The sequence below is a fragment of the Bos grunniens genome, chromosome 11 (genome assembly GCF_055505025.1).
Source record: "Bos grunniens cultivar Pamir isolate PY7600 chromosome 11, Bosgru_T2T1.0, whole genome shotgun sequence".
In the NCBI taxonomy this organism is placed as follows: domain Eukaryota; kingdom Metazoa; phylum Chordata; class Mammalia; order Artiodactyla; family Bovidae; genus Bos; species Bos grunniens.
This window is the reverse complement of record NC_141175.1, coordinates 100,332,132-100,359,271: the sequence shown is the minus strand read 5'-3', so window position 1 is coordinate 100,359,271 and position 27,140 is coordinate 100,332,132. Positions and strand designations below refer to the sequence as shown.

The following is a 27,140-nucleotide window of genomic DNA, read 5'->3' as shown; positions in this document are numbered from 1 at the left end:
TAATGTGTAACATACAAGCTGTGGGTCTGCACAGCTCAGCTGACTTGTCTGAGCTCCTACATCCACGTAGGATGCTCCAGGTTAGGTGTTCAGTACACACGTTGAATCCATATTGGCAGTCAGATTCTTAACCCTGGATCACCAATGAAGCCCTCTTTATGCCTTTCTAATCAGTCCACTGTCTTCTGATAAGGGACTTCAGCGGGCTGGGTGGTGTGCGAGGAACATGATTCTCTGAGTAATTCTGCTCCCCACTCCACTACCACCCCTAGGATGGGTAGTCCTGAATACATGGAATTAGGCTAAAAGCATTAAGAAATAGTTGTGTGGAAAGTTTTGACCCAAACAGGGATATTTTTGTGGTAGTGGTTTTTTTTTTTTTTCCCTCTCTCTCTCTCCTCTTCCTCCATTTCCTCCCTCTCTTTGTGTATATAAGAGAGAGATGAAAAGCAAATGATGAAAGCATTTACAATATCCCCATACTCTATTTCCCAGAGAATATTAATAATGCTATAATACCAGAAATAGGATTATATTTCTTTCTTTTTCTTTTTTTATTGTTCACATATACCCTTTATTCATCTTATCCTTGTTAACAATATACATACATAACCATATAATACAACAGTCATGAGCAGGAAATTAGCACTGATACAATATGCTTTTGACCTGTGGTGTTGGAGAAGACTCTTGAGAGTCCCTTGGACTTCAAGGATATACAACCAGTCCATCCTAAAGGAGATCAGGCCTGGGTGTTCATTGGAAGGACTGATGTTGAAGCTGAAACTCTAGTAGTTTGGCCACCTGATGCGAAGAGCTAACTCATTTGAAAAGACCCTGATGCTGAGAAAGATTGAGGGTGGGAGGAAAAGGGGACAACAGAGGATGAGATGGTTGGATGGCATCACCAACTCAATGGATGTGGGTTTAGGTAGACTCCGGGAGTTGGTGATGGACAGGGAGGCCTGGTGTGCTGGTTCATGGGGTTGCAAAGAGTTGGACATGACTGAGCAACTGAACTGAACTGAACTGAACAATATTATTAACTAAACTACAGACCTCATTCTAATTCCACTAGTTTATCTTTTTTGTTTCAGGGTCCAATTCACTAATGGGAGTATATTTCATTGTTCCAGTAGAGGCAGTACCAAATCACTGAGACATTTGTTCAGAAATTGCTAGTTTTCATTCTCTTTCCCTCTTTCTCTAAAGATCTTTAACTTAACATTTTAAATTCTTGTCATAGGATACCATTTTTACTCAAGGTATTTTAACTTGCTTTTTCTAAAACAGAACTGTGAAAAGATGGAGAACAATCAAAACCCATTTTTAAAGAATGCAGAGTTTAAAGATCAGGGATATTATACCTGTGTGTTTTTCCTACATCATAATGGAAAGCTATTCAACGTCACCAAAACCTTCAATATTACAATAGTTGGAGGTAAGATAAATTTTAGAATCAGGAAGAAACAAATATGTCTTAGTAAAATGGACTATTTTCTTTCTTCTAAAGTCATACAGGAAGGCAGAGGCAACTTAGTTGGACTTGTGACCACATCACTAATTCACATATAAGGGTCAAAATCATTTTGGCATCATCTTCCACTCTGGATAATTTTGCAGGGATGGAGTGAGGGTGGGTAATGAAAGTTGTTATAAGTGAACCTCTGATGTTCTTCCATTTGCTATTTCAGTACATTGTGGAATCTTTTCTTAAGCATCTGCTTTTACTCAATATTGCTTATTGAGCATCTATATTCAATAAACTGAGTATTAGGAGGTAAGAAAAGCAGGGAAATATGAAATTAAGTGAATAATGCACTGTTTTCAGGAATTTGATTATATATAGTCATGAGAGGTTAAAGCCAAATCTGAACTCTGGACCCTGACACTAAATTAAATCTTGGAGACAGAATTTTAGGTGAAGTAGAAAGAAATAGCTTTATTACTTTGCCAGGCAAAGGGGGCCACAGTGGGCTAATGCCCTCAGGATTGTGTGTCTCCACCTGGAAGGGGTAGTGAGGAGTCAGAGTCATGATTCAAAGAGGGCATGGTCAGCTTGAGGACATTCTTCTGATTGGTTGGTGGGGAGGTAAGTGAGCATCAGCATGATCAACCTGGTTGTAACCAGTCTGGGGCCTACATTCTTGTGGGCAGCACACCATTCATTGTCAACCTAAAAAATATTCACAACCTCAAAGTTGAGAGTTGTGAAGCCCAGAAGGCAGCATCTCAAGTAACCCTGAGAGCACTGCTCCAAGGAGGTGAACGGGGAGCCGGGTTAGAAGTTTTGCAACAAAGGGTAGGTAATCTGAACCTCAAGAGCATCGTTAATTAAAGAAAACTAGGTATCACAAGTTAAGGAATTTAGTGCTTTTCTGTGTATGGGAAGATATAAGAACCGTGGCTCCTTGAAGTCATTCCTTTGCTATGCACCTTTGCTTCCGTGATGGCTCAGCTGGTAAAGAATCTGCAATGCAGGAGACCTGGGTTTGATCCCTGGGTTGGGAAGATCCCTTGGAGAAGGGAAAGGCTACCCCCTCCAGTATTCTGGCCTGGAGAATTCAATGGACTGCATAGTCCATGGGGTTGCAAAGAGTGGGACACAACTGAGCAACTTTCACTTCACTTCACTTCAGCCATCTGGGGCCAGTATCCTGTGTTTTCACATCTGGCGTTTCCTAAGGGCTCACCCTGGGGAGTGGCTGTAGCCTGATGACTGTGAGATGGCAGGTATGCTACTTCCCGAGTTCCCTCAGGGCTCAGAAGCTCACATTAGTGCTGTGCTCATTTGCTTAGTTGTGTCTGACTCTGTGCAACCCCATGGACTGTAGCCTACCAGGCTCTTCAGTCCATGGGATCTCCCAGGCAAGAATATGGGAGTGGGTTGCTGTTTCCTAATTCAGGGGTTCTTCTCAACCCAGGGATTGAACCTGGAGTGGGTTGCCATTTCCTCCTTCAGGAAATCTTCTTGATCTAGGAATTGAATCTGTGTCTTTTGCAACTCCTGCATTAGCCCATGGATTCTTTACCACTAACACCATCTGGGAAACCCTAACTCACATTGGAGGGCTGCAATCTCTGATGAGGATGGGATGGTTGGATAGCATGACAGACTCAATGGTCATGAGTTTGAGCAAACTCCAGGAGATAGTGAAGGACAGGGAAGCCTGATGCACTGCAATCCATGGGGTTGCAAAGAGTTAGGAGATAGTGAAGGACAGGGAAGCCTGATGCGCTGCAGTCCGTGGGGTTGCAAAGAGTTGGACCTGGCTGAGCAACGGAACAACAACTGATGACTGTGACATCCTTTGTTAACTGATATGGCAGAAAGTATTCTATTTATCACTGCTAAGTTCTCCCACCTGGCGGGGGTTTCAGTGTTTGCAAAACAGCTCAAAGATACTGTTCTATGTACCCCTTGAGGGGGAACCAGGATGCTGCCCCAAGGCTGCACTATTCTTTCTTGACTGTTCCTCCCTTGTCGCTGCATCCTGGAAACTCAGGGAAGGTCCTGGAGGCTGAATGAAGCCAATTTCCTGTATTCAATAAATGGGGGACACAGAAAGGCTTTTGTGCCCAGGAGCCCCCCTGGATACTGCTCTGTATCAAGATGATAAGCCACATAGAAGCCCCATGGAATATGAAATTAGAGTCATCTGTGAGTTTCTAAGGGTTCAGAAAGAGTCCAGAGGTAGAAGACATGCTGGAGGCTGTTTGAGCTGGTTCCTAGAGGCAGAGCATGAAGGACAGATAGGAGGACATGCTAGGGAGAGTCCACTCAGGCGAGAGCATGTAAGGAGCACAGGTGTGGCTGTGGAAGAAGCTTTTCATTTGGGGATGATGCCTTTTATTTTGGTTTACCATGAACCCAGACCCTATGTAATGGAAACACTGAAGCCTGGACTTGTAGGGTATTGGAGACCTTGCTTGCTTGCTTGGAAAGTCTCTTCAGTCATGTCTAACTCTTCGCGATCACATGGACTGTAACCTTCCAGGCTCCTCTGTCCATGGGGACTCTCCAGGCAAGAATATTGGAGTGGATAGCCATTTCCTTCTCCAAGGGATCTTCCCAACCCAGGGATCTAACCCAGGTCTCATGCATTGCAGGCAGGTTCTTTACCATCTAAGCCAACAGAGCACCAGAGCTGGAGACATTAGAAGTAATTATTTAATTAAATCCCACGCAGTGAAGATATCCTTCATATGGCTCAGCCAATAATAGATCATTCAGTCTCTTCTTGGGAACTGCCTTGGAAATGACCAAATCACTCAGCAGCTGGGTCCAGATTTTAATGCTTAATTGTCAATGAGTCTTTTTTTTTTCCATTGAGTCCAGTTATGCCTTCACAATGAACTGTGGAAAATTCTTAAAGAAATTGGAATACCAGACCTCCTGACCTGCCTCCTGAGAAATCTGTATGCAGGTTAAGAAACAACAGTTAGAACTGGACATGGAACAACACACTGGTTCCAAATCGGGAAAGGAGTGTGTCAAGGCTGTATATTGTCACCCTGCTTATTTAACTTATATATCATGAGAAGTGCTGGGCTGGATGAAACACAAGCTGGAATCAAGATTGCTGGGAGAAATATCAGTAATCTCAGATATGCAGATGACACCACCCTTATGGCAGAAAGTAAAGAAGAACTAAAGAGCCTCTTGATGAAAGTAAAAGAGGAGAGTAAAAAAGTTGGCTTAAAACTCAACATTCAGACAACTAAGATCATGGCATCTGGTCCCATCACTTCATGGCAAATAGATAGGGAAACAATGGAAACAGTGAGAGACTTTATTTTCTTGGGCTCCAAAAATCACTGCAGATTATGAGTGCAGCCATGAAATTAAAAGACACTTACTCCTTGGAAGGAAAGTTATGACAAACCTAGGGAGCATATTAAAAAGCAGACATTACTTTGTCAGGAAGGTCCATCTAGTCAAAGCTATGGTTTTTCCAGTAGTCACGTGTGCATGTAAGAGTTGGACTCTAAAGAAAGCTGAGCACGGAAGAATTGATGCTTTTGAACTGTAGTGTTGGAGAAGACTCTTGACAGTCCTTTGGACAGCTAGGAGATCCAACCAGTCCATCCTAAAGGAGATCAGTCCTGAATATTCATTGGAAGGACTGATGCTGAAGCTGAAACTCCAGTACTTTGGCCACCTGATGCGAAGAGCTGACTCATGTGAAAAGACCCTGATGCTGGGAAAGATTGAAGGCAGGAGGAGAAGTGGACGACAGAGGATGAGAGGGCTAGATGGCATCACCAACTCAATGGACATGAGTTTGAGTAAATTCCAGGAGTTGGTGATGGACAGGGAGGCTGGGCATGCTGCAGTCCATGGGGTCGCGAAGAGTCAGATGCGACTGAGTGGCTGAACTGAACTGATGCCTTCCTGTAGTTTCCACTCGTGTCTGTGGTTGCCTTCAGTAACTCCTCAAATTAAATCTGGTCCCTTCTGCAAATGACAGCTCCTTCAAGTGTCTGAAGACAGGTGGCTTATCCACCCTTCTTGTTCTTTCCCAGGAAGCTGTAAACTCCTAGGTTGACTCATCCAACAAAGTCATGGGCTCACGGTTTCTAGAGCTCATTTACTTTAGCAGCGTCTTCCCTCTTCTCTCCAACTGTCCACTTATATAGCTGTATTCCACACATGCATTGTGAATGTACAAATTACCACAAACTTCCTGTCTTCAAACAATATAAATTTATTGTACAGTTTTAGAGGTCAAAAGTCTAAAATGGTTTCCCTGGGCTAAATTCCGGGTTTCGGTAGGATTGTGTTCATTCTAGAGGCTCTGCAGGAGAATCAATACCTTGCCTTCTCCGGCTTCTAGAGGCGCCTGCATCCTTGGCACATGCCACTTCACAGTGCCTTGCACCCAGTAAATCTATTTTGAGGCATTGAGGGCAGAGAGAAGGGAGAACATAAAGACAATTCCCAGTGAGTCTGCATCTTCTAAGTCTGGAGGTTTCATTGACTTCCTGCACCTTCTGGCTTTTAGCTGTGCTGGGCAGAAGTCATAGGTGGAATTGAGGGGAGACCAAGTTCAGTAAGCTCTCTCCAGCTAGGTGAGCTTTGAGTTGATGGAAAGTGAAAGGGCAACCAGTATTCCCTGCCTCCCTTATCTAATGAAAATACAATTAAGTAATAAATGTAAAGTGATGATTGTTAGAATCTTTGTTCCCTGGAATAATAAGTATATTACAACAGATGTTGTAATACATCTGTCTTAGCAAAGCTCCCTGCAACACTAATGCATTTTTGTTTTCTTTATTCACTTTCAGACCACAGTAATATAATTCCAGCTCTTCTTGGACCAAAGATCGAAGAAGTTAAAGTGGAACTAGGTATATTTGACATACATATATTTTGGGTTTATGAACAGGGGGCATAATTGAGTCTTTCAAGGCTGATTCTGGTTTTTTATTGATCAACGTTGTATTCGTAACACATGCCATGTTTACTGAAGAATATTGCAGAAGCAGGAAAACCTTGTCATTGTTTGAATGTTGCCCCTTTTAGTGATAGTTAAAATTAGCAATGTGTTCAAAAGATTATGGAAGTGCCGATGGTTTGCAGACCTGTGGTTTTAATCACTTTCTATGTGGCTTTTCTCTAACAGTAACTTGTTTAGTCACTAAGTCATGTCCGACTCTTTGCGACCCCCTGAACTGTAGGCCTCTAGGCTCCTCTGTCCATGGGATTTTCCAGGCCAGAATACTAGAGTGGGTTGCCATTTCCTTCTCCAAATAGTAACTGTGGTCATTTTTAAATATGAAAACTCAGTGAGAATTCTCTGGAGAAATTATTCAAACTTACTGTATGGTTTGAATATTTGATTAAGGGATTCAAATATTAAGGGATTGATTTGATTTGAATCAGTGGACTGACTTGACTGGTGTTTTTGCTATTCAGTTGCTGAATTGTATTGGGTTTAGTGACCCTGTGGACTGTAGCCCGCCAGGCGCCTCTGTCCATGTACTTTTCCAGGCAAGAAACCTAGTGTGGGTAGCCATTCCCTCACCAGGGGATCTTCTGGCCCAGGGATTGAACTTGTATCTCCTGCATTGGCAGGTGGATTCTTTACCCCTAAGCCACCAGGGAAGCCCCAGTTCACCCTGGAAGAACTTTATTCCTCACTGTACTTTCTGTCCAACTGTTTCTCTTAGTTTTCCCTTCACTCTGACATCTTTAATTTTTAGCTAATTTAATTTCTTGTCTTTTATCCATTTTGTTTTTCTAGACATTACAGTGGGTGTTTTGGCCTGACACTACTTATTAGACTGTTGGTTGAAAAGAAAGTCCACTGGCCTTCCTAAGTTTTAATAATTGATTTCAACATAAATATTTGAATAGAGGCCAATTCATAGTTTGGTGATGACTTGTAATCACAACCTAATTTCTCTGCTTTGTAAGTTTTTCTTTTTATTAATGAAAACAGGCATATTTTTCTTAGATGCAGCACTATATTAGCATTGTATGTTACATTAATATACATTGGCTTTATTAATTTTAGCCTTTGGGAAACTTGAGTTTCTAAAATCAGAACGTTGGTTGTCAACTTTTACCTAGGAAAAGATATACAGCTCAACTGCTCTGCTCTGCTGAATGAAAAGGATATAATTTACTGGAACACCTGGAGAAAAAATGGAAAGGATCCTAATGTACATGAAGGGGAAGTGACGAGAATTAGGTATGGATATGTGATATATTGTTGTTGTTCAGCTACTAAGTCGTGTCTGAGTGTTTTGCAACCCCATGGGCTGTAGCCCGCCAGACTCCTCTGTCCATGGGATTTGCCAGGCAAGAATACTGGAGTGGGGTGCCATTTCCTAATTTAGGAGACCTTCCCAGACCAAGAATCAAACCCACATCTCCTGCATTGGCAGGTGGGATCTTTACCACTGAGCCACCAGGGAAGCCCCTGGATCATATATATATATGAGATCAAAACACCAGACTCCTGAAAGACTGATAGGATGCTTGGGATGAATTTAACTTATAATTATAACTTATATATTTTATAATTATAATTCTCATATCTAAGCTGATGAATGATGCAGAAATTTATTGCTGAGGTCTAAGTTAGAAAGAGAAGGTCAGGACTTCCCTGGCAGTCCAGGGGTCAAGTCTGCATGCTTCCAATGCAGGGGGTGTGAGTTCATTCCCTGATCAGGGAGCTAAGATCCTGCATGCCATGTGGTGTAGTCAAAAAAGAAAAAGAAGGTCAGTGAGGCTTATTAGCACTGCCTTACGGAATTAGCTTTTGGTGAGTCAGGATCTGATGGGGGTGAAGACTTTACCTCCACCATCTTATGGAAGAGTGATTAACTAGGCCACTGTCGTATGAGCTTTGAACATTGTGTTAAATGCTTTGATTTTACGAATGTGCCAGAGAAAAGGCCACATCAGGAGACTGGGGCATGTACAAGTCACTCTGGGCCCCTTGAGCGCACTCTGGACCCTTATTGCATGCCTGGCTGTGTTGCCTACGTGTCACCGTGGGGCCAGCTGGGTGTCCGTAGGTGACGCAGTGCGTCATCAGCACCTGTCTCTGAGAATCCTGGAACACCCCCAGCCGCCCGCAGGCCATCTATTAATACCACTTCCTCTCCAGATCTGCCCCCTGTACTTCCCCCTGCACACTTTTCTTTGTTCTCTTGTTGGAAATTATGGAAACGAGGAGAACTGAAAATCGTGAAGATGCAGCACTGTTTATAATACCAGGACATGGAAGCAACCTAGATGCCCATCAGCAGACGAATGGATAAGAAAGCTGTGGCACATATACACAATGGAGTATTACTGAGCCATTAAAAAGAATATATTTGAATCAGTTCTAATGAGGTGGATGAAACTGGAACCTATTATACAGAGTGAAGTAAGCCAGAAAGAAAAACACCAGTACAGTATACTAATGCACATATATGGAATTTAGAAAGATGGTAATGATAACCCTGTATGCGAGACAGCAAAAGAGGCACAGATGTATAGAACAGTCTTTTGGACTCTGTGGGAGAGGGAGAGGGTGGGATGGTTTGGGAGGATGGCATTGAAACATGTATAATATCATATAAGAAACGAATCACCAGTCCAGGTTCAATGCAGGATACAGGATGCTTGGGCCTGGTGCACTGGGATGACCCAGAGGGATGGGATGGGGAGTGAGGTGGGAGGGGGGTTCAGGATGGGGAACACGTGTACACCCGTGGCAGATTCTTGTTGATATATGGCAAAACCAATACAATATTGTAAAGTAATTAGCCTCCAATTAAAATAAATAAATTTAAATTAAAAAAAAAAACGAAGGAAAAAAAAATCGCGACGATGGAGAGAGCCATTTGAAGACAGTTTTGTGAGTGTGAGGGGATATCTTCACTGGCCATGAGCTACGCTGACATAGACACTGCCTCCTGCTCTTTAGGGATAGTTCAGAGCTTCTTTGTATAACATTCCTTATAGTGATTATCTTTTTTTTTTTTTTTAGGGTGGTCCAACTAATCAATTATATTTGCTTTTTAAAAATTTTTATTGGAGTGTAGTTGCTTTACACTGTTGTGTTGGTTTCTACTGTACAACAAGCTGAATCAGCGATATATATGTACATATATATATGATTCTCTTTCTTAAGGGTGAGAATTAAGGGATTTTCTCAGGTCCAGGAGGGTTTCCAAAGATTGTCAGGTGTAAATGATGACTCAAGAAAACACTGATTTAAAGGACTAATCACGTACCCCCTGACATTTGTTGTTGGTCGACTGACATTGACCATAGTAATTATGGCAGCCTTTTCCCGCCAGTGTCCATTAATGGAAATTAGAAACACAGTAAGAGCAGATAGAAAAACCCAACAGGGTGGTTAGGTGTAAATATCTAGGAGGCAGCGTTACTGCAAAACGTTCCAAATGGCGTACAGTTTAATACTTAAATGTCCTATATTAAAGAACATGAGTTTGAGTAAACTGGGAGATGGTGAAGGACAGGGAAGCCTGGTGTGCTGTGGTCCTGCTGCCCATGGGGTTGCAAAAGAGTTGGACATGACTGAGTGACTGAACAGCAGCAACAAAGGAATGGTTATACTGTATTAAAACAAAACACACTGAACCTATGACCATTTACTCATTTTTGCCTGCACCTGCCTTTGTGGGATCTTAGTTCTCTGACCTAGAATCAAACCAGCACCTCCTAAAGTGGAAGTGCTCAATCTTAACTGCTGGACCACCTGGGAAGTCCCTCTACGGCCATTTCAATGCTTCTGAATGGTTTGGAGTCATTACCATCATTATTAAGGTAGTTGTACACTCGGGTTTTAGTGAGTCATGGTCCTGAGGTGTCTGTCACCTTAGCTGCATTTTTTAGTTTTTCCTGCCTTTTTTATACACACACACACACACACACACTTGTTTGTGGATTTTACACTGATGTTGAAAGAAAGATGAAAGTGTTAGTCGTTCAGTTGTGTTTGACTCTTTGTGACCGCATGGACTCTTTACACCAGGCTCCTCTGTCCATGGAATTCTCCAGGCAAGAATACTGAAGTGGGGTGCCATTTCCTCCTCCAGGGATCTCTGCAACCCAGGGGTCAAACCAAGGTCCTCCCACATTGCAGGCAAATTCTTTACCGTATGAGCCACCAGGGAGGCTATTTCTGGTTTGGTGACTTCTGTAGAGAATTTGGTTCTAAAATGAAACAGACAGTTGGAGGCTGCAGCAGGTCCCACGTCCAGCTGCTGGAGGCCTGGCAGGTGAATGACTATACTTGGGAGTGCTGGTTGACCCCAAGCCTATAGAGCCTGCCACTGGCAAGAGGCAGATATCAAGAGCATTTGCCTTGTATCAAAGACAGGACATCTTGAGTCCTTTCAGAAAAGAAAGACAGTTGGCTGTGCTGGTGGTCTCTGGTCATTTTCTGACACTTTCTGAGCAGCTTAACTGGTATTTCTCATGTGCTTGGAGGATGTCTGAAAATAGTATTGTGTTTTAACTTAAATGCAGAACAAAATAAGAGTTATCATTAGGATTGTGAGGACAAGCTTGACATGCATCTGTATCTGTACTAATGATTCGCAGCCCTGTCACTGCTGGCAGAGACTTCACGGTGGGAGGGACACTGAATAGTCGGGACAGGAGGAATGGATGAAACACAGGCACACTTTGGAGCTATTGCAGGTTTGGTTCCAGACTACCACCATAAAGCAAATACCGCAATAAAGCGAGTCCCATGAATTTTTTGGTTTCCCAGTGCACGTGAAATTATTTACACTATATACTGTGGGCTTCCCCAGTGACTCAGTGGTAAAGAATCTAGGAGATGCAGGAGACGCAGGTTTGATTTCTGGATTGGGAAGATCCCCTGGAGAAGGAAATGGCAACCTACTCCAATATTCTTACCTGGGAAATTGCATGGACAGAGGAGCCTGGCGGGCTACAGTCCATGGGGTCGCAAAAGAGTCAGATACAACTGAGCGACTGGGCGTGTACTGTACTCTATTAAGTGTGTAATGGCATTAAATGTAAAAAACAATATCCATACCTTATTTAAAAATACTTGATGGCTAAAATAAATGCCCAAACCATTACAATAGTAGCATTGAAGATCGCTGATCACAGATTCCCTAATAAATATGATAATGAAAAAATGTGAATTTCTGAGAATTACCAAAATGTGACACAGAGACATAAAGTGAGCAAATGCTGTTGGGAAAATGGCACCCAGAGACTTGCTTGATACACCTTGAACTTGTAAAAAGTGCAATATCTGCAAAGTGCAATAAAGCAAAGTTCAGTAAAATGAAGTATGCCTGTAATTGAGAGAGAAAATATTTTCTCTTATTTTCAACTGAACACCGTCGTCTTCCAGGTATTTAGTTCTAGGCAGCACCTGCCCCAGATGGTCTCAGGAGGACTGACATCCCCAGGGAGCAGGCAGCTCACACTTGAACAGAACTCACCAGAAAGCGAAGATCTCTGAAGTCCACAAAACATCGCTTTTTACAGATGTATTTGCGCAAACAGATTCCTCTCTCATGGGTCATGTCGCTGGTAACGACACATAGCCTATTGCTAAACCATGTTCCTCTCTTACAGGACTTCAGAAGGCAAATGGCTTGCTTCCACAATACTGAGGATTGAGAACGTAAATACAAGAAATCTAAACTTTTCATACAATTGCACTGCGGTCAATGAGGGAGGCATCGACACCAAAAGCTTCCTCTTGCTGCTAAAAGGTGTGAGGAATTTTATTTTTGGAAGTCGGTGCAAACCTAGACTGCTACAGCTGAGAGGCCCGTCATAACTCATCACTTCCTCACCTCACACACCAAGAACCAGGCTCCTGAGAGGTGAAGGGCTTGACTTTTCACAGGCGTCCAGTGGGAGCACTGGTCTCAGCTCACTGCTGTCCCTCATAATATAATGTTAAGCGACAAAGAGTGATCACCATGTGGGTCCAATTAAGTAAATGTTTTCAGGGAAAAAAGAAAATCTAGAAGGAAATGTGCTAGCATGTTGGCAGTGGCCATGGCCACACTGTGGAATGGTTATTACAAATTATTCTATTGGGGTTTCCCTGCGGTCTGGTGATTGGGACTCCAAACTTCCAATGCAGGGGGTGTGGGTTCGGTTCCAGCATAAGATTCCTCATGCTGTGTAGCCAAAAAATTAAAATAAAGAAAAAATACAATGTGCAACTTTAAAAGTTTTGAACAGATTTATTAAAAAGAATTATTCTGTCCTTTATGACAGAATAATTTAATTTAACCTTTACGGGTTATGTTGTCCATAATGAGCATAAACTCAACCCATCTAGGAAAGGTAACTTGTTTTCTCAAAAGGACATTTTCATATAAAAATATGCAAAAGTTCTCAGAGCTGAGTGCCAGGTAATGTGCTCACTACTTATTTGTAATATTTAACCCACCTTCAAAGCAGCAGCCCTGTATGTGAAGGAGAAAATACTACTAGCTTCATTGCTGTCCTGTGTGTACAGATAAAACCCTAAGAGTTGAGGGTATCAGTGACTTTCTCTAGGACACAGAATAGGTGCTGGATCCAGGCTGAAGCCCACATGCCCTCGCCTGGGCACTCAATCTCTTAAGGTTACCAGGGAGTAAGCGGGTGGGGGAGGGGCAAATCGGAAGTTTGGGATTGACATATACACAGCGCTGTATATAAAACAGAGAACAAATGAGGATCTACTGTATAACATAGGGACCTCTACTCAGTATTCTATAATGGTCTATGTAAGAAAAGAATCTGAAGAAGAGTGAATTTATGCCCACATATAACAGACTCACTTTGCTGTGCATCTGAGACTGGGATAACAGTGTAAATCAACTGCGCTTCAATTAAAACACAGTGTCCTTTGCAGAGACATGGCTGCGGCTAGAGAGTGTCATACAGAGCGAAGTCAGAAAGGGAAAAACGAATACCGTATATGCATGTGTGTGCAACGTAGAAAAACAGTGTGGATGCTCCTACTCGCAGAGCGGAAATAGAGACACAAACGTAGAGAACAAATTATGGGTACCCAGGGGGAAGTGGGGGGTTGGGATGGACACATAGAGACTAATGAGATAGATGACTAATGAGGACATACTGCAGAGCACGGAGAACTCTGCTGAACGCTTTGTGGTGAGCTGAATGGGAAGGAAGCCCATACGGGAGGGGGTACATGTGTGGCCGATTCATTTGGCTGTACAGTAGAAACTAGCACCACATTGTAAATCAGCAAAAATTAATTAAAAATAAATAAAAATTAATCTTAAAAGATTCCACGCCTTCACAATATGTTCCCAGCCCACTAACTGAGATTTATGTGTGGGTCCTTCTGCATTTTGCCCTGGTGTCTCAGCATCCTAGAAATCTGACTTCCTTGGGTAGAAACAGATTCTCAGTTCACATCTCTGTATAATACCCTTGTACACATTTCTATGGAGCAAAAAGATCACCACAGGAGACTAAGGGCAGGAGTTCAGAGTAACTGGATAGACAAGTTGATTTGTGTTAAAGGTAAAAAAAAAAACTGACCACAGCAATATGACGGTGAAAGACTCTAATGAAATTTTCCTGACTGATTTTCCCATTTTCTTTTTCTTTCTAGAAGACATGGTTGACATCCCAGGCCACGTCTTCACTAGAGGAATGATCGTAGCTGTCGTGATCTCAGTGGTGGTTGTCTGCCTTGTGACCATGGGTGTCATTTATAGAGTTGACTTGGTTCTATTTTATAGACATTTCATGGGAAGAGACGAAACCTTAACAGGTAATGAATGTCATAATGCTGGGATCTCTTATCTTAGAGTTTCATTAAGAAGCTATGAATTAATCTTCACCTTATGTTGATTATATTGTTGGGTTAATGGTAGTAGTGGAGAAGGCAATGGCAACCCACTCCAGTACTCTGGCCTGGGAAATCCCATGGATGGAGGAGCCTGGTGGACTACAGTCCATGGGGTCGAGAAGAGTCGGACACGGCTGAGCGACTTCACTTTCACTTTTCACTTTCTTGCATTGAAGAAGGAAATGGCAACCCACTCCAGTATTCTTGCCTGGAGAATCCCAGGGATGGGAGCCTGGTGGGCTGCTGTCTATGGGGTCACACGGAGTTGGACACGACTGATGTGACTTAGCAGCAGCAGCAATGGCAGTAGAGGTTTTCCATAAGAAAAATTGATCTGACGAATCATCTGCTGTGGATGTTGTCTGTGCCACTTTTTCTTGTGCTTACTTACCTGTTGTCAAAAATTATTCTCTAATGGTTTCATGCATGTATGCTGTGTCCTTCTAAATGTGCTGTGACGTGTTCTTGCCCAAGGACTGTGTGTCTGAATGTCATTGCTCACACACCATCTGGTGCCTTACACAAAGTGCACACTCAGTTAAAGTCATTTAAATTGAGTTGAGTTGTATCATGGTTCATTATTTAAACCCAGCAAAGGAGGCTGTATGATGGACTTGCAAGAACCTTGAACTCCATACCACATGACCTGAGTTCCAGTCCCCTAGCTCTGCTATTTTTTTATCTGCTCCTCCTTCTATCTGGGGACTGTGGTTTCTCAGTTTTCCTAATTTTGAAGGTGATCAGAGGTCCTCAAGATTCAAAATAGAGGGGCTTCCCTGGTGATCCAGTGGCTAAGACTCCACGCTCCCAATGCAGGGGCCCCGGGTTTGATCCCGGGTCTGGGAACTAGATTCCACATGCTGCAGCTAACAAAAGACATTCTGAGTGTCACTACTAAAAAGAAACCCCACATGCCACAGTGAAGAGCCCAAGGGCTGCAAATAAGGTCCAGGGCAGCCAAATAAAGAGATAATTTTTTTTTTATTTAAAATAGTTACCAAATTAGAAAGGTATGGGTATAATCCATTGCACTTGCTTTTATATCTGTGTGTGTGTGTGTGTGTGTGTGTGTGTGTGTGTAGCACATACATAGCTCAAAATATTAAAACTCTTAGAAATGATACGTACATGTTCGTCCAACGCCTGTTTCCCGCCTCATCTCCTATTGGTAGTATATTCAAATGAATGTTAATAATATAGAATCATATTTTACTCCTATTTGAAAGACAGATCTTGCCATGCTCTACACCTATTCTGAACTTTGTTTTATTGTATCTTGGATACCCTTCCATCTTAGTTTATAAAGCCTCTCATTTTTTCGGGTTGCACAATGTTTTATTTCTATGAATGCACCTTTGTTTATTGAGTCACCACTTGATGGACACTCGGGTTTCTTACAACCTTCCATTATTGCAGAAGTGATGTAGTGGAGAACTTAGTATAGTCATCATTTCGTTTGTGTGCAGTGTAACTGAAGGGAAACTCCCTAAAGGAGAATAACTAGAAATGTAGATGTGGATACAGTTGGTTTGATGTACACTCCATCGTGTCCAACTCTCTAGCCCCGTGGACTGTAGTCCGCCAGGCTCCTCTGTCCATGGAATTTTCCAGGCAAGAATACTGGAGTCAGTTGCCATTTCCTACCCCAGGGGATCTTCCCAGGCCAGGAATCAAACCTATGTCTCTTGAGTCTCCTGCATTGGCAGGTGGATTCGTTTACCACTAAGTCACCTGGGAAGCCCAGTAGAATCACTGGCTCTTACTTATACTGATAGATAGCTGCATTTCACAACAACCTAAGAGTTATGCAAGGGACCCACTTACTGATTAAATTCAGAAGTAGCTCTATTTCTGCCAACTTTTCTTACCTTTGATATGAATATGAATTCTGCAATTTTTACCAAATGTTCAGTCTTTCATATGTGCTCTATTCTTCAAAGCAGTTGCTCTAAACCAAAGATAAGTTCTGATTTGAACTGCTGAACCAGGATGCTAGAGGCAGAATTAGAAAGGGTTGTTTTGTGAGCCTGGATGCTGCTGAAGATATTGGGCTGGGTTGTTGAGCAGAAGTGATACTCAACATAAAGAACATGGACCAAGAATGCTTTTACCCTACTCTTTTGAAATAGAGAAGCCAATAATATTTAGCCTTAAACTCAGCAGCAAATTCATTCACCCCAGTAATGTACGCAAGCATAAATCTAATTCCTCTAGCATCTAACCAAATGTCATGGGATAAGGTAGACCTTTTTACACCTACTCCCCCTTCTTCCTGTACTGACCCCAACTAACATCATATCCATGGAGAGCTCTGCTTACTCTTAGACCAAGTTTTTTTTGTTTATTTGTTTGTTGTTTTGTTTACACTGTCTTGTAGCTGCTAACATTATTTGTCAGCTTTTCCAAGATGTTGCCTGTGTCCACTCTGTCTTCTCAAATAGATTGGATGAAAGCAGAAGAGAGAAATGTGTATTATTTTTCAGTCACCCAGTTAGAACAGTCTTTATTGTTTGCTGACACAGTCCCCTTGAACACTGCTTTCCTATCCAGAATTAAGTAGGAGCAAATGTCATCAATGAAAACCTATAATAGAACAGAAGCTTTTCTATTGCTGTCTAAAGCATCATAGACCATGTAGCATGTGTTCCTATAGCATATGATTTCAATCATCTCCAGTCACTTCGTTCCATTCTCCAGGGTAAATACTCAGCTTTGTTTTTATTCTCACTTTCAGGGAGTGGTTTTGAGGGTAGATTCAGATGGCGGTAGAATTAAATGATATTAATAGCAGTAGAATAAGCCAAGGTAAGATTTGCTCCCAGATCCTGGATAGAGAACATATTTGGGCTCCTTGACCTTCTATTTTCTTTAAATTCCTTTAATGCCCTAACCTAAAGTTTGCACTCCTTCCAGTTATGGCTTTTTGGGGGCCTGGTCTAGAACTTGAACTCTTCATTTGTCTTCATGGGTCTCTGTGTCGAGACCTTTTTGGTGTCAAGCAGTGGGACTCTTAATGTACATGCTTAGGAAAAATTTGCCAGTTGACTACTTGGTTCCCATACAAGGTCTGAGTATGTTATTTTTTTGTTGGCCTATAATAATAACTGAGTGTATTCCTTGTTGACAACTTCAAAAGTCAGAGATAAAGAGTGATGCATGAAAAACATGGAACCAAAGGATATTTGAGGGACCTTAGGCATTGCCTAGTTTAAACATTCTTGTTTTATTTTTAAATTTGTTTTCTATCAAAAATATTTTATTCTTTTATTTAATAGCTTCATCGAGGTATAATCGATATATGAAGAACTGCACAGATTTTTTTATTGGAGTATAATTGCTTAACAGTGCATTAGTTTCTGCTGTACCACAAAGTGAATCAGCTCTATGTATACATAGGTCCCTTCCCTCTCGGACCGCCCTCTACCAACGAGCCCCCCGCCCCCGCGACATCCCACCCGCCTAGGTCATCACAGAGCACCAAGCTGAGCTCCCTGTGCTCTCCAGCAGCTTCCCACTAGCCATCTGTTTCACACATAGTCGTGTATGTAATTTAATGTCTACACTGTGTCGGACTGATGTGTTTGAATGTGAGGATGCTCTATTTGACTTTTCTCTTTCAATGATTCCATTCCCACCTTCCAGGGATTTCACTCAAGTCTTTAGTTAAATAAAGCCTTGTTTTCACACTAATGAAAGGGGTCAACCTTATCTCCTAGATGGAAAAACATATGATGCTTTTGTGTCCTACCTGAAAGAGTGTCAGCCCGAGCATGGAGAGGAGCACGCGTTTGCTGTGGAGACTTTGCCCAGGGTGTTGGAGAAACATTTTGGGTATAAGTTATGCATATTTGAAAGAGATGTGGTTCCTGGAGGAGGTAAGAAAGGGAATACCAGATAGAAAATTAGTGGAAGGGGACTTCCCTGGCAGTCCAGTCATTAAAACTTCTAGCTTCCAATACAGGAGGTGTGGGTTCAATCCCTGGTCGGGGAACTAAGATCCCACATGCTGTGAGGTGAGGCCAAATAAGTAAATACACATTAATAATAAATAAACACAGTACATCCAATTTTAAAAGAAGGCCTTAAAAAATAAGGAAAATTAGTGGAGATGGTTTTTAAAAGATGAATAGCTTACCTTATAAAAGGCTCTCCTGTTTGCTTAAAAATGAAAGAAAAGTGAAAGTGAAAGTCACTCAGTCATATCCAACTCTTTGTGACCCCATGGACAGTCCAGTCAGTGCAATTCTCCAGGCCAGAATACTGGAGTGGGTAGCCATTCCCCTGTAAACCAGAAATGATGAGCAACCTGTACTCCTTCCAAGTGTGGCCTCTGGGGAGCCTGGTCCAGAACTTGAACTCTTCCTCTTGCTTCAGAGGTCTCTGACTCTGGAGAAAGGGAGCAAGTGCTCCATTTTCAGAACCAGGGCCAGAATTGCTATTACAAAGCATTTAATAGACCAGAGTAAGGACTTACCCAGTGGCTCAGCAGTAAAGCATCTGCCGCCTGCCAGTCAGAAGATGCAGGTTCTATCCCTGGGTGGGGAAGATTCCCTGAAGGAGAAAATGGCAACTCACTCCAATATTCCTGCCTAGAGAATCCCATGGACACAGGAGCCTGTGGGTTACAGTCCATGGAGTCACAAATCATCAAACCTGATTGAGCACAGGATGAATCCCTCTTTTGATGGTATTTTGTATAGCAAAACCTAATAAAACTAATTTAATATGTGATTCTTTGGACTATAAACGCAGGTTAATTCTTACCAAAAAATGTTTCTTCTTTATCGTGTTGACATTGTGAGAAAATTAAAGTAGAAATTAGGAGTAATGGTAAAGGTTAAATAAAATGAGATTGATGGTTCCTACCATATTTTGATTGTGAAATTCAAGTTTTAAATTAATATATGAATACAAATGGCTGTAACATGATACTAAAGTATATTACAGCTAAACTCAAAGAGATTTAGTAACACTTCCACATTTCCTCTGAAAGTCTTTCAGAGATTTGGAATCTGGTGTCAAATTATTATAGATGCTGCTGCTGCTAAGTCACTTCAGTCGTTTCTGAGTCTGTGCGACCCCATAGATGGCAGCCCACCAGGATCCCCTGTCCCTGGGATTCTCCAGGCAAGAACACTGGAGTGGGTTGCCATTTCCTCCTCCAATGCATGAAAGTGAAAAGTGAAAGTGAAGTCTCTCAGTCATTCTGACTCTTAGCGACCCCATGGACTGCAACCTACCAGGCTCCTCCATCCGTGGGATTTTCCAGGCAAGAGTACCGGAGTGGGGTGCCATTGCCTTCTAGATGCTAGTGCCTCACAAATGATGCAACACAAATGTCTTGATAGTTACCATCACTCATTCATTCATTCATCATTCGCTGAGCACCATCTTTGTGGCAAATTCTAAGTTGGGCATTTAGGATAGGGCAGGAAATAAGAAACAGTTGTGGGGACTTCCCGGTGGTCCAGTGGTTACGACTTCACCTTCCAATGCAGGGAGTGCAGATTCCATCCCTGGTTTGGGAGCTAAGATCCCGTGCACCCAAAATGCAAAGTGTAAAACAGAACAATATTGTAACAAATTCAATAAAGACTTTAAAAATGGTCCACATCAAAAAAAAAAAAGTCTTAAAAAAAGTGTTTTTTCCTTCCTAGGTCACAAATTAAGAAGGGAAAATGTTACACATTAGAAAGAGAAAATATTTTTAAATATCAAATAACCTCTCTAAGGGATAACATACCAAACTGTCAGATGCATTCGACACTGTGATGCTTTGTGTGTCACTGCTTTGTATCCAAGGAGACACGCTGTCACAAAGTATTTCTTCTTGACTTTGCATCCATTTTATTATTAAATATTTCCATTATTTTCTAGGAAGCATTTAAATAACAGGTTTCTTCTTCACTCTTAAATAAAAATAAAGAATGCTTGTATTGTTGTTCAGTTACTTAGTCACGTCCATCTCTTTGGGACCCCATGAACTGCAGCATGCCAGGCTTCCCTGTCCTTCACTATCTCCCAGAGTTTGCTCAAACTCATGTCCAGACTCATGCCATCCAACCATCTCATCTTCTGTTGCACCCTTTTCCTCTTGCCCTCAATCTTTCCCAGCATCAGGGTCTTTTCCAAAGAGTCGACTGAGTGGCCAAAGTATTTGGAGCTTCAGCTTCAGTGTCAGTCCTTCCAGTGAATATTCAGGGTTGATTTCCTTTAGAATTGACTGGTTTGATCTCCTTGCTGTCCAGGGGACTCTCAAGAGTCTTCTCCAGCACCACAGTATGAAAGTATCAATTCATAATTAGTTCAGGTTAGAACCTCAGTCTGCGAAGGGCTGGATCTAGAACAGAGGTTGGCAGTCTGTCAACCACAGGGCAGCTCCAGTCCTTGAAGCAGCCACACGCATTTGCTCCTGTGTTGGCTGTGGCTGCTTTTGAGCTAATCAGCAGAGTTGAATAGCTGTGACAAAGACAGTATGACCTGCCAAGGCTGAAATATTTACCATCTGGCCCCTTACAGAAAAGGTTTATCAACCTGTGGTCTAGAATATGGCAGTGTTGTGGGCTTTTTTTTTTTTTTAATATTTCAATTAGTATTTTAGCCTTTTCTTCCATGCATGTAAAGAGGCAGGATGGTGTCATGGTTAGGAATAGACACTCTGGAACCAGACCACGTGGGGTCAGATTCCAGTTCTGCCATTTATCAGCTGTGTGACTCTGGGCAAGTTACTGAACCACTCTGTGCTTTGGTTTCCTCCTCTGTAAAATGAGGGTGATTACAGTACTTTCTTCATAGGATCATTGTGCTGATTAAAGGAGTTCATATACGCAACATGTTTAGAAGAAGGTATGGCACAGAGTTGGAAAAAGAAGTAACAATGCACTCCATTATTCTTGCCTGGGAAGCCCCGTGGATAGAGGAGCCTGGTGGGCTACACCCATGGGGTCTCAGAGTCGGATGTTACTGAGCACACACACACCAGGCACAGAGTAAGGCTAAGGAGGTATTCATTATCTTTGTGCAGTTGATTGCTTCTTTAAATGCAGGGGGTGTGAGTTCTATCCCTGGGCAGGGAACTAAGATCCCACATGCCACACAGCCAAAAAAAAAAAAATTAGTTAAAAAAATAGGCATATAAAACTGAGAATGACCTACTTTAAACTTTATTAGTGAAGCTGAGTTAAATAATACAAAATAGGACTGTGCAACATGATTTTTATCTCCTGTCCACCCTTTTGGTTTTCTTAAATTAACCTGCCACCTCTTATATTTTCAGCTGTTGTTGATGAAATCCATTCATTGATAGAGAAAAGCCGAAGACTGATCATTGTTCTCAGTAAAAGTTATATGTCTAGTGAAGTCAGGTATGAACTTGAAAGTGGACTCCATGAAGCACTGGTGGAAAGGAAAATTAAAATCATCTTAATTGAATTTACACCTGTCGGAGACTTCAGATTTTTGCCTCAATCACTGAAGCTTTTGAAATCCCACAGAGTTCTGAAGTGGAAGGCAGATAAGTCTCTGTCTTATAACTCAAGGTTCTGGAAGAATCTTCTTTATCTGATGCCTGCAAAAGCAGTCAAACCCTGCAGAGATGAGTCAGAAGTCTCGCCTGTTCTTTTGAAGTCCTAATCTTCAGAAAAGCTGAGCAGAAGAAAGAGCTCTTGACAGTCTGAGGACTGAGTGTCTGAGCCTGTGGATAACAGAGGGCATTATTCAAATATTTAACTCTACTCTGTGAACATCTTACTCACAGACTGAAGATGAACTTGGCATTTAGGTTGCCAGGGATAAGACTAAACATTCGTCTATGGCCGGGGACTTCCACTGTTTGTGTGCTTAGTCGCTCAGTCACGTCTGACTCTTTGTGACCCCATGGACTGTACCCCACCAGGCTCCGCTGTCCATGGGGATTCTCTAGGCAAGAATATGGAGTGGGGTGCCATGCCCTCCTCCAGGGGATCTTCCCAACTCAGGGATCGAACCCAGGTCTCCCACATTGCTTGCGTATTGTTTACCATCTGAACCACCAGTGAAGCCCAAGAATACTGGAGTGGGTATCCTATCCCTTCTCCAAGGGAACTTCCCAACCCAGGAATCAAACCAAATCTATTATAGGCAGGTTCTTTACCAACTGAGCTACCAGCGAAGTCCCTGAGCTCCCAGAAGACTGGGGAGCTCAACAGAAATGTGTCTCCTGTTTCTCCTTCTATAACTGGATGCAGGCAGTCTGCTCAGGCACATGTTCAGCAACTGTGAGGTTGGATGTTGTTCAGTCACTCATTCGTGTCTGGTTCTTTGTGACCCCATGGACTGTAGCCCACTGAGCCTCCCTGTCCTTCACTATCTCCCGGAGTTTGCTCAGACTCATGTCCATTGGATCAATGATGCCATCCAACCATCTCATCCTCTGATATGAGGCTGGACATGGCACAAATAACTTAGGCCTTAAAATAAGGGCAGGTTTTAAGAGCTTTTTAATGCTAAAAGTTGAGCTAAAGGATTTTAAGTTTACCTTGTGGTATTGCCTATGCAGTGGGTGACACAGGAACTGGAATGGAGTCTCTCCCAGCTCTCGCAAGAGCTGCTACCTCTACACACCTCAGTGCCTGGGATTGGCTGGGGATGGGGTGGCAGGGCTGTGTGCAGGGCGAGGTATGAGGTTTGAGCTATTGTAACAGTGTTTCAACCTCAGGGCATCCTTAATTATCCTTACTACAGTTGCAGGCCTACAGTTGAAATCCCACTAAGATGCTACAGAGGGCTTGCTTAATTGGACCTATTTGTGGAAATTTCTTAAAAAGGAACTGCAAACAACCTTTTATCTTTCATGCCAGATACAAATCATTTTCTGGTTTTTTTAAAAAACAGTCTCAGACATTTATTGATTTTGAATGTTTAGACATGGGATAGGGACCAGATCAAATTAGTTATTAAGCAGCCAAAAAATTGATGGTTACTTGCTCAATTTTTTTTTGAACCTTTTATTTTATATTGGGGTATAGCTGGTTAACAATGTTGTGATAGATTCAGGTGGACAGCAAAAGGACTCAGCCATACATACACACGTATTCATTCTCCCCTAAACTCACTTCCCATCCAGGCTAACATAGCACATAATGTTACATAACATTGAGCAGAGTTCTCTGTGCTGTCCAGGAGGACCTTGTTGGTTATGCATTTTTAATATACTTGCTCCATTTTTAAAAGGTTACAAATTTAAAATGCCCCTCAGCTCAGCAGTAAAATAAATCAGCCTACCAATTTATTTGATCGGAGAAGGCAATGGCATCCCACTCCAGTACTCTTGCCTGGGAAATCCCATGGATGGAGGAGCCTGGTAGGCTGTAGTCCATGGGGTCGCGAAGAGTTGGACACAACTGAGCAACTTCACTTTCACTTTTCACTTTCCTGCACTGGAGAAGGAAATGGCAACCCACTCCAGTATGCTTGGAGAATCCCAGGGATGGGAGCCTGGTGGGCCGCCGTCTATGGGGTCGTACAGAGTCGGACACGACTGACGTGACTTAGCAGCAGCAGCAGCAGCAGGATCAAACCTACCAAGGGAGACACAGTTTCCATCCCTGGGTCGGGAAGATCCCCTGGAGAAAGAAATGGCAACCCACTCCAGTATTCTTGCTGGGAAATCCCATGAACAGAGGAGCCCAGTGGGCTACATTCCATGGGGTCTCAAAGAGACAAGACTGAGCACTCACGCACAGACCTCGGATGGAGGGCAAGGCTGGGGGTGTGCAGCCAAGACACTTGAACTGGATCCTGGGTTTACTATTACCATGACCTCTGGCATCTCCTCTGACTCACCTCTGATGAGTTTTCCTCATCAGTAAAATTAGAATTTACAAGAATTGTACAGGGGGACTAAATGAATAAATATAAATGAAGCACTTACATCAGTTACTGGCACGGAATTAACACTCTGTAAGTGTTGGTCCTGCCACTTTAGTATTAGTTGTTGCTTTTATTATTATTAGTTGCTAAGTCGTGTCTGACTCTCTGCAACCCCATGGACTGCAGCTTGCCAGGCTTCCCTTTCCTTCACTGTCTCCCTGAGTTTGCTCAAATTCAGGTCCATTGAGTCAGTGACTTGAGGATATTCGTTTATTCAGAGAAGCATAGAGGAAAAGCATATCCGTAGGATAAGCTTCATTGGAAAGGATATTTCTTCACTGGACATGTGCAACTTTCAATGTCTAAAGACATATATCTGTCTCCTTAAAGTGAACCCAGTCCTCTGGGCCTTTCTGATGGCCTTAGTGGTAATGGCTGGGCCTGAAAATCAGTGAGAGAGTGAGAGCTACCAGCCTTACAGAGAAAGGAAAGAGCTGGGTAAGCTTGGAAGCCTAGTTGGATATATGGGTGCAGTATGACAATTCCAAAAGAATTTAAAGCAGATACTGTTTAAAACAGCTGTGGTACTACTGTATATAAAATAGATGATCAGCTAGGACCTACAGTACAGTCCGGGAAACTCTATTCAGTATCCTCTAATGACCTATGTGGGAGAAGAATTTGAATGGATATATCGATATGGATACATGACTCACTTGGCTGTACACCTGAAACGAACACAACATTGTAAATCAACGATACTCCAACACAAAATAAAAAATTTAAAAAATTAAAGGCAACTTAAAAAATTAAATAGAACAGCTGTGGTAGATACTACTGAAAATCAAAAATAAGATTTTCAGTATAAGAAAGTGATCTAACTTTTGTAGCACTACTTACAACTTTGTATGCCAGTTGTATGGTTAAAAATGTAAAATGATTTAATTGCTAAGATTTATATGTGAAAATATATGGTCGTGAGAAATTTTATTCCTGTCATCATTATCTCTAACACACAGAATGATTTCCTTTCTTATTATGTTTCTTTAAATACATTAAATGGATTTTGTAGTAATGTGTTAAATGTATATATTAAATATGTGCTTTAAAACACATTAACGAATCATTGATGTTGTGCTTTTATTTTTGAAAAAATCTCAACATCTTTTTCACTTATTTTAAAATTTCAGGAACTTCTCTGGCAGTCCAGTGGTTAGGGCTTTGCCTTGCAATGCAGGGAGTTCGAGTTTAATTCCTGATCAGGGAGTTAAGATCCCATATATCTCTCAGCCAAGAAGTCAAACATAAAACAGAAACAATATTGTAACAAATTCAATAAAGACTTAAAAAAAATGTCAACCCCTCATTCTCAATGTGGATTTCCACCTCTTTGATAAGATGTGGGTCATTCACAATGAACATTTCCATCTATCTTTTTTTATGTCAAATTGCTTTGTACATACTTTCTCAGTTTCACCTTCCATCCAGGAGCCAAAACTGAGCTTACTGTCACAAGGCCACCCAATGCCCAGCAGGAATATCAGGTTATTCACATGCCAGTTAATTCACGTGCATATTTTAAAATGTAAGTGCAAACATTTCCAACCAGGACCAATAAGTAACTGGCTGATAAAATAATGTCATTCTCTTTTATGACTTCATATGTCCTTACATGTGGAGTCCGTCTCAGAAAATCAGAGATGAGTCCGCCACTTAAGATGTACAAAGAAACACTCCGTGTGTGTCCATTATGTGCTGGAAGTATTTACTAAATTATTCTGACAGTCTCTTAGAGCAGGTGGTGGTTTAGTCACTAAGTCGTGTCCGACTCTCTGTGACCCCATGGACTGTAGCCCACCAGGCTCCTCTGCCCATGGGATTCTCCAGGCAAGAATACTGGAGTGGGTTGACATTTCTTTCTCCACTTTGCCATTTCCTTCTCCACTCTGAGAGCAGAGAGAGACCTTATTACCCAATATTCTAAAGCCTGGAACCTGAGACACGACCAATCCAGGGGCCAATCCTGAGCATACAGGTAGCTAGTGTGACAGGCTGGAGCAGAGAGGGTACCGAGCCCTCTCTTTATGGGCTGTTGCACAGTGAGACTTGAGGGAAGCTGTGGGCACTTCTTGGGGAGATCCATTGTACCAGAGGGTCTAGACAGTCTTGCAGAGAGGAAGCAGGGCTGCTTAGGACTGGCTCATGCTACGCAAGCTAAGTTGCTTCAGTCGTGTCTGACTCTTTGCGACCACAGGGACTGCAGCCCGCCAGGCTTCTCCGCCCATGGGATTTTCCAGGCAAGAGTACTGGAGTGGGTTGCCATTTCCTCTTCCAGTGGATCTTCCCAAGGTACGGCTCAGAGGAGGATAAAAGAGTACAAGGGTTCTTCTAGGGTACTAGGGTAGGGATGGAGGGCAACAGCACCCAAGTTCTCCACAGGATGGGAATGTACACTCGACTGAGGTACCTGCTAAGATACAGGGAGTCAGGCCCCTGACAAGTATGAGGAGCGCATCCAATATGGATGCTAGCGGTTGACCAGCTGGCTCCAGAGGACTGTCAGCCGGGCATAGATGAGGGTGAGCTCCTTGCAGCCATTATCAGCATGCTTGTCTGAACGAGACACCGGCACAATCGATTTGAATCGCAGCTCTAAATGCTCAGGGGAAATATCTCATCGCATCACCCCGGCACGAGTGCAGCTCTGAAGGAGGAGACCTGGGCTTTGGGGGGAGCCAGCTTCCTGAGCAGAAGCTACTCTGAGAGATGGGCTTGGGAGCCTTGCAGGGCTCTTCAGAGAGTGGCCAAACCACAGCTCCGACAGGAAACGGGCTGTGTGCGCTGAAGGCAGGACACAGGGTCCCTGCAGACCTGCCTCCGGACCACACTGATAGTGATCACAAGCCGGGCTGGGAGGGCTGAGACCAACATTGTGTATCTGCGAGA

The 27,140-nt window shown here is 42.6% G+C and overlaps 1 protein-coding gene across 4 annotated transcripts in view; it reads left to right on the top strand.

Annotated features, from left to right (window-relative positions):
- Nucleotides 1-25,309, top strand: part of IL18R1 (interleukin 18 receptor 1) — a 38,428-nt gene extending 13,119 nt beyond the window's left edge. For 3 of the 4 annotated variants that reach the window (XM_086327791.1, XM_086327789.1, XM_086327790.1), the window contains exons 5-11: nucleotides 1,294-1,441; nucleotides 6,289-6,351; nucleotides 7,577-7,697; nucleotides 12,092-12,231; nucleotides 14,106-14,267; nucleotides 18,062-18,220; nucleotides 21,622-25,309. In XM_086327791.1, the coding sequence (XP_086183917.1) occupies nucleotides 1,294-1,441; nucleotides 6,289-6,351; nucleotides 7,577-7,697; nucleotides 12,092-12,231; nucleotides 14,106-14,267; nucleotides 18,062-18,220; nucleotides 21,622-21,977 (1,149 nt within the window). In that variant the 3' untranslated portion in view covers nucleotides 21,978-25,309. The remainder of the gene's footprint in view (nucleotides 1-1,293; nucleotides 1,442-6,288; nucleotides 6,352-7,576; nucleotides 7,698-12,091; nucleotides 12,232-14,105; nucleotides 14,268-18,061; nucleotides 18,221-21,621) is intronic. The other variant, XM_086327792.1, reaches the window with a different exon arrangement.
- Nucleotides 25,310-27,140: the final 1,831 nt, after the last annotated feature.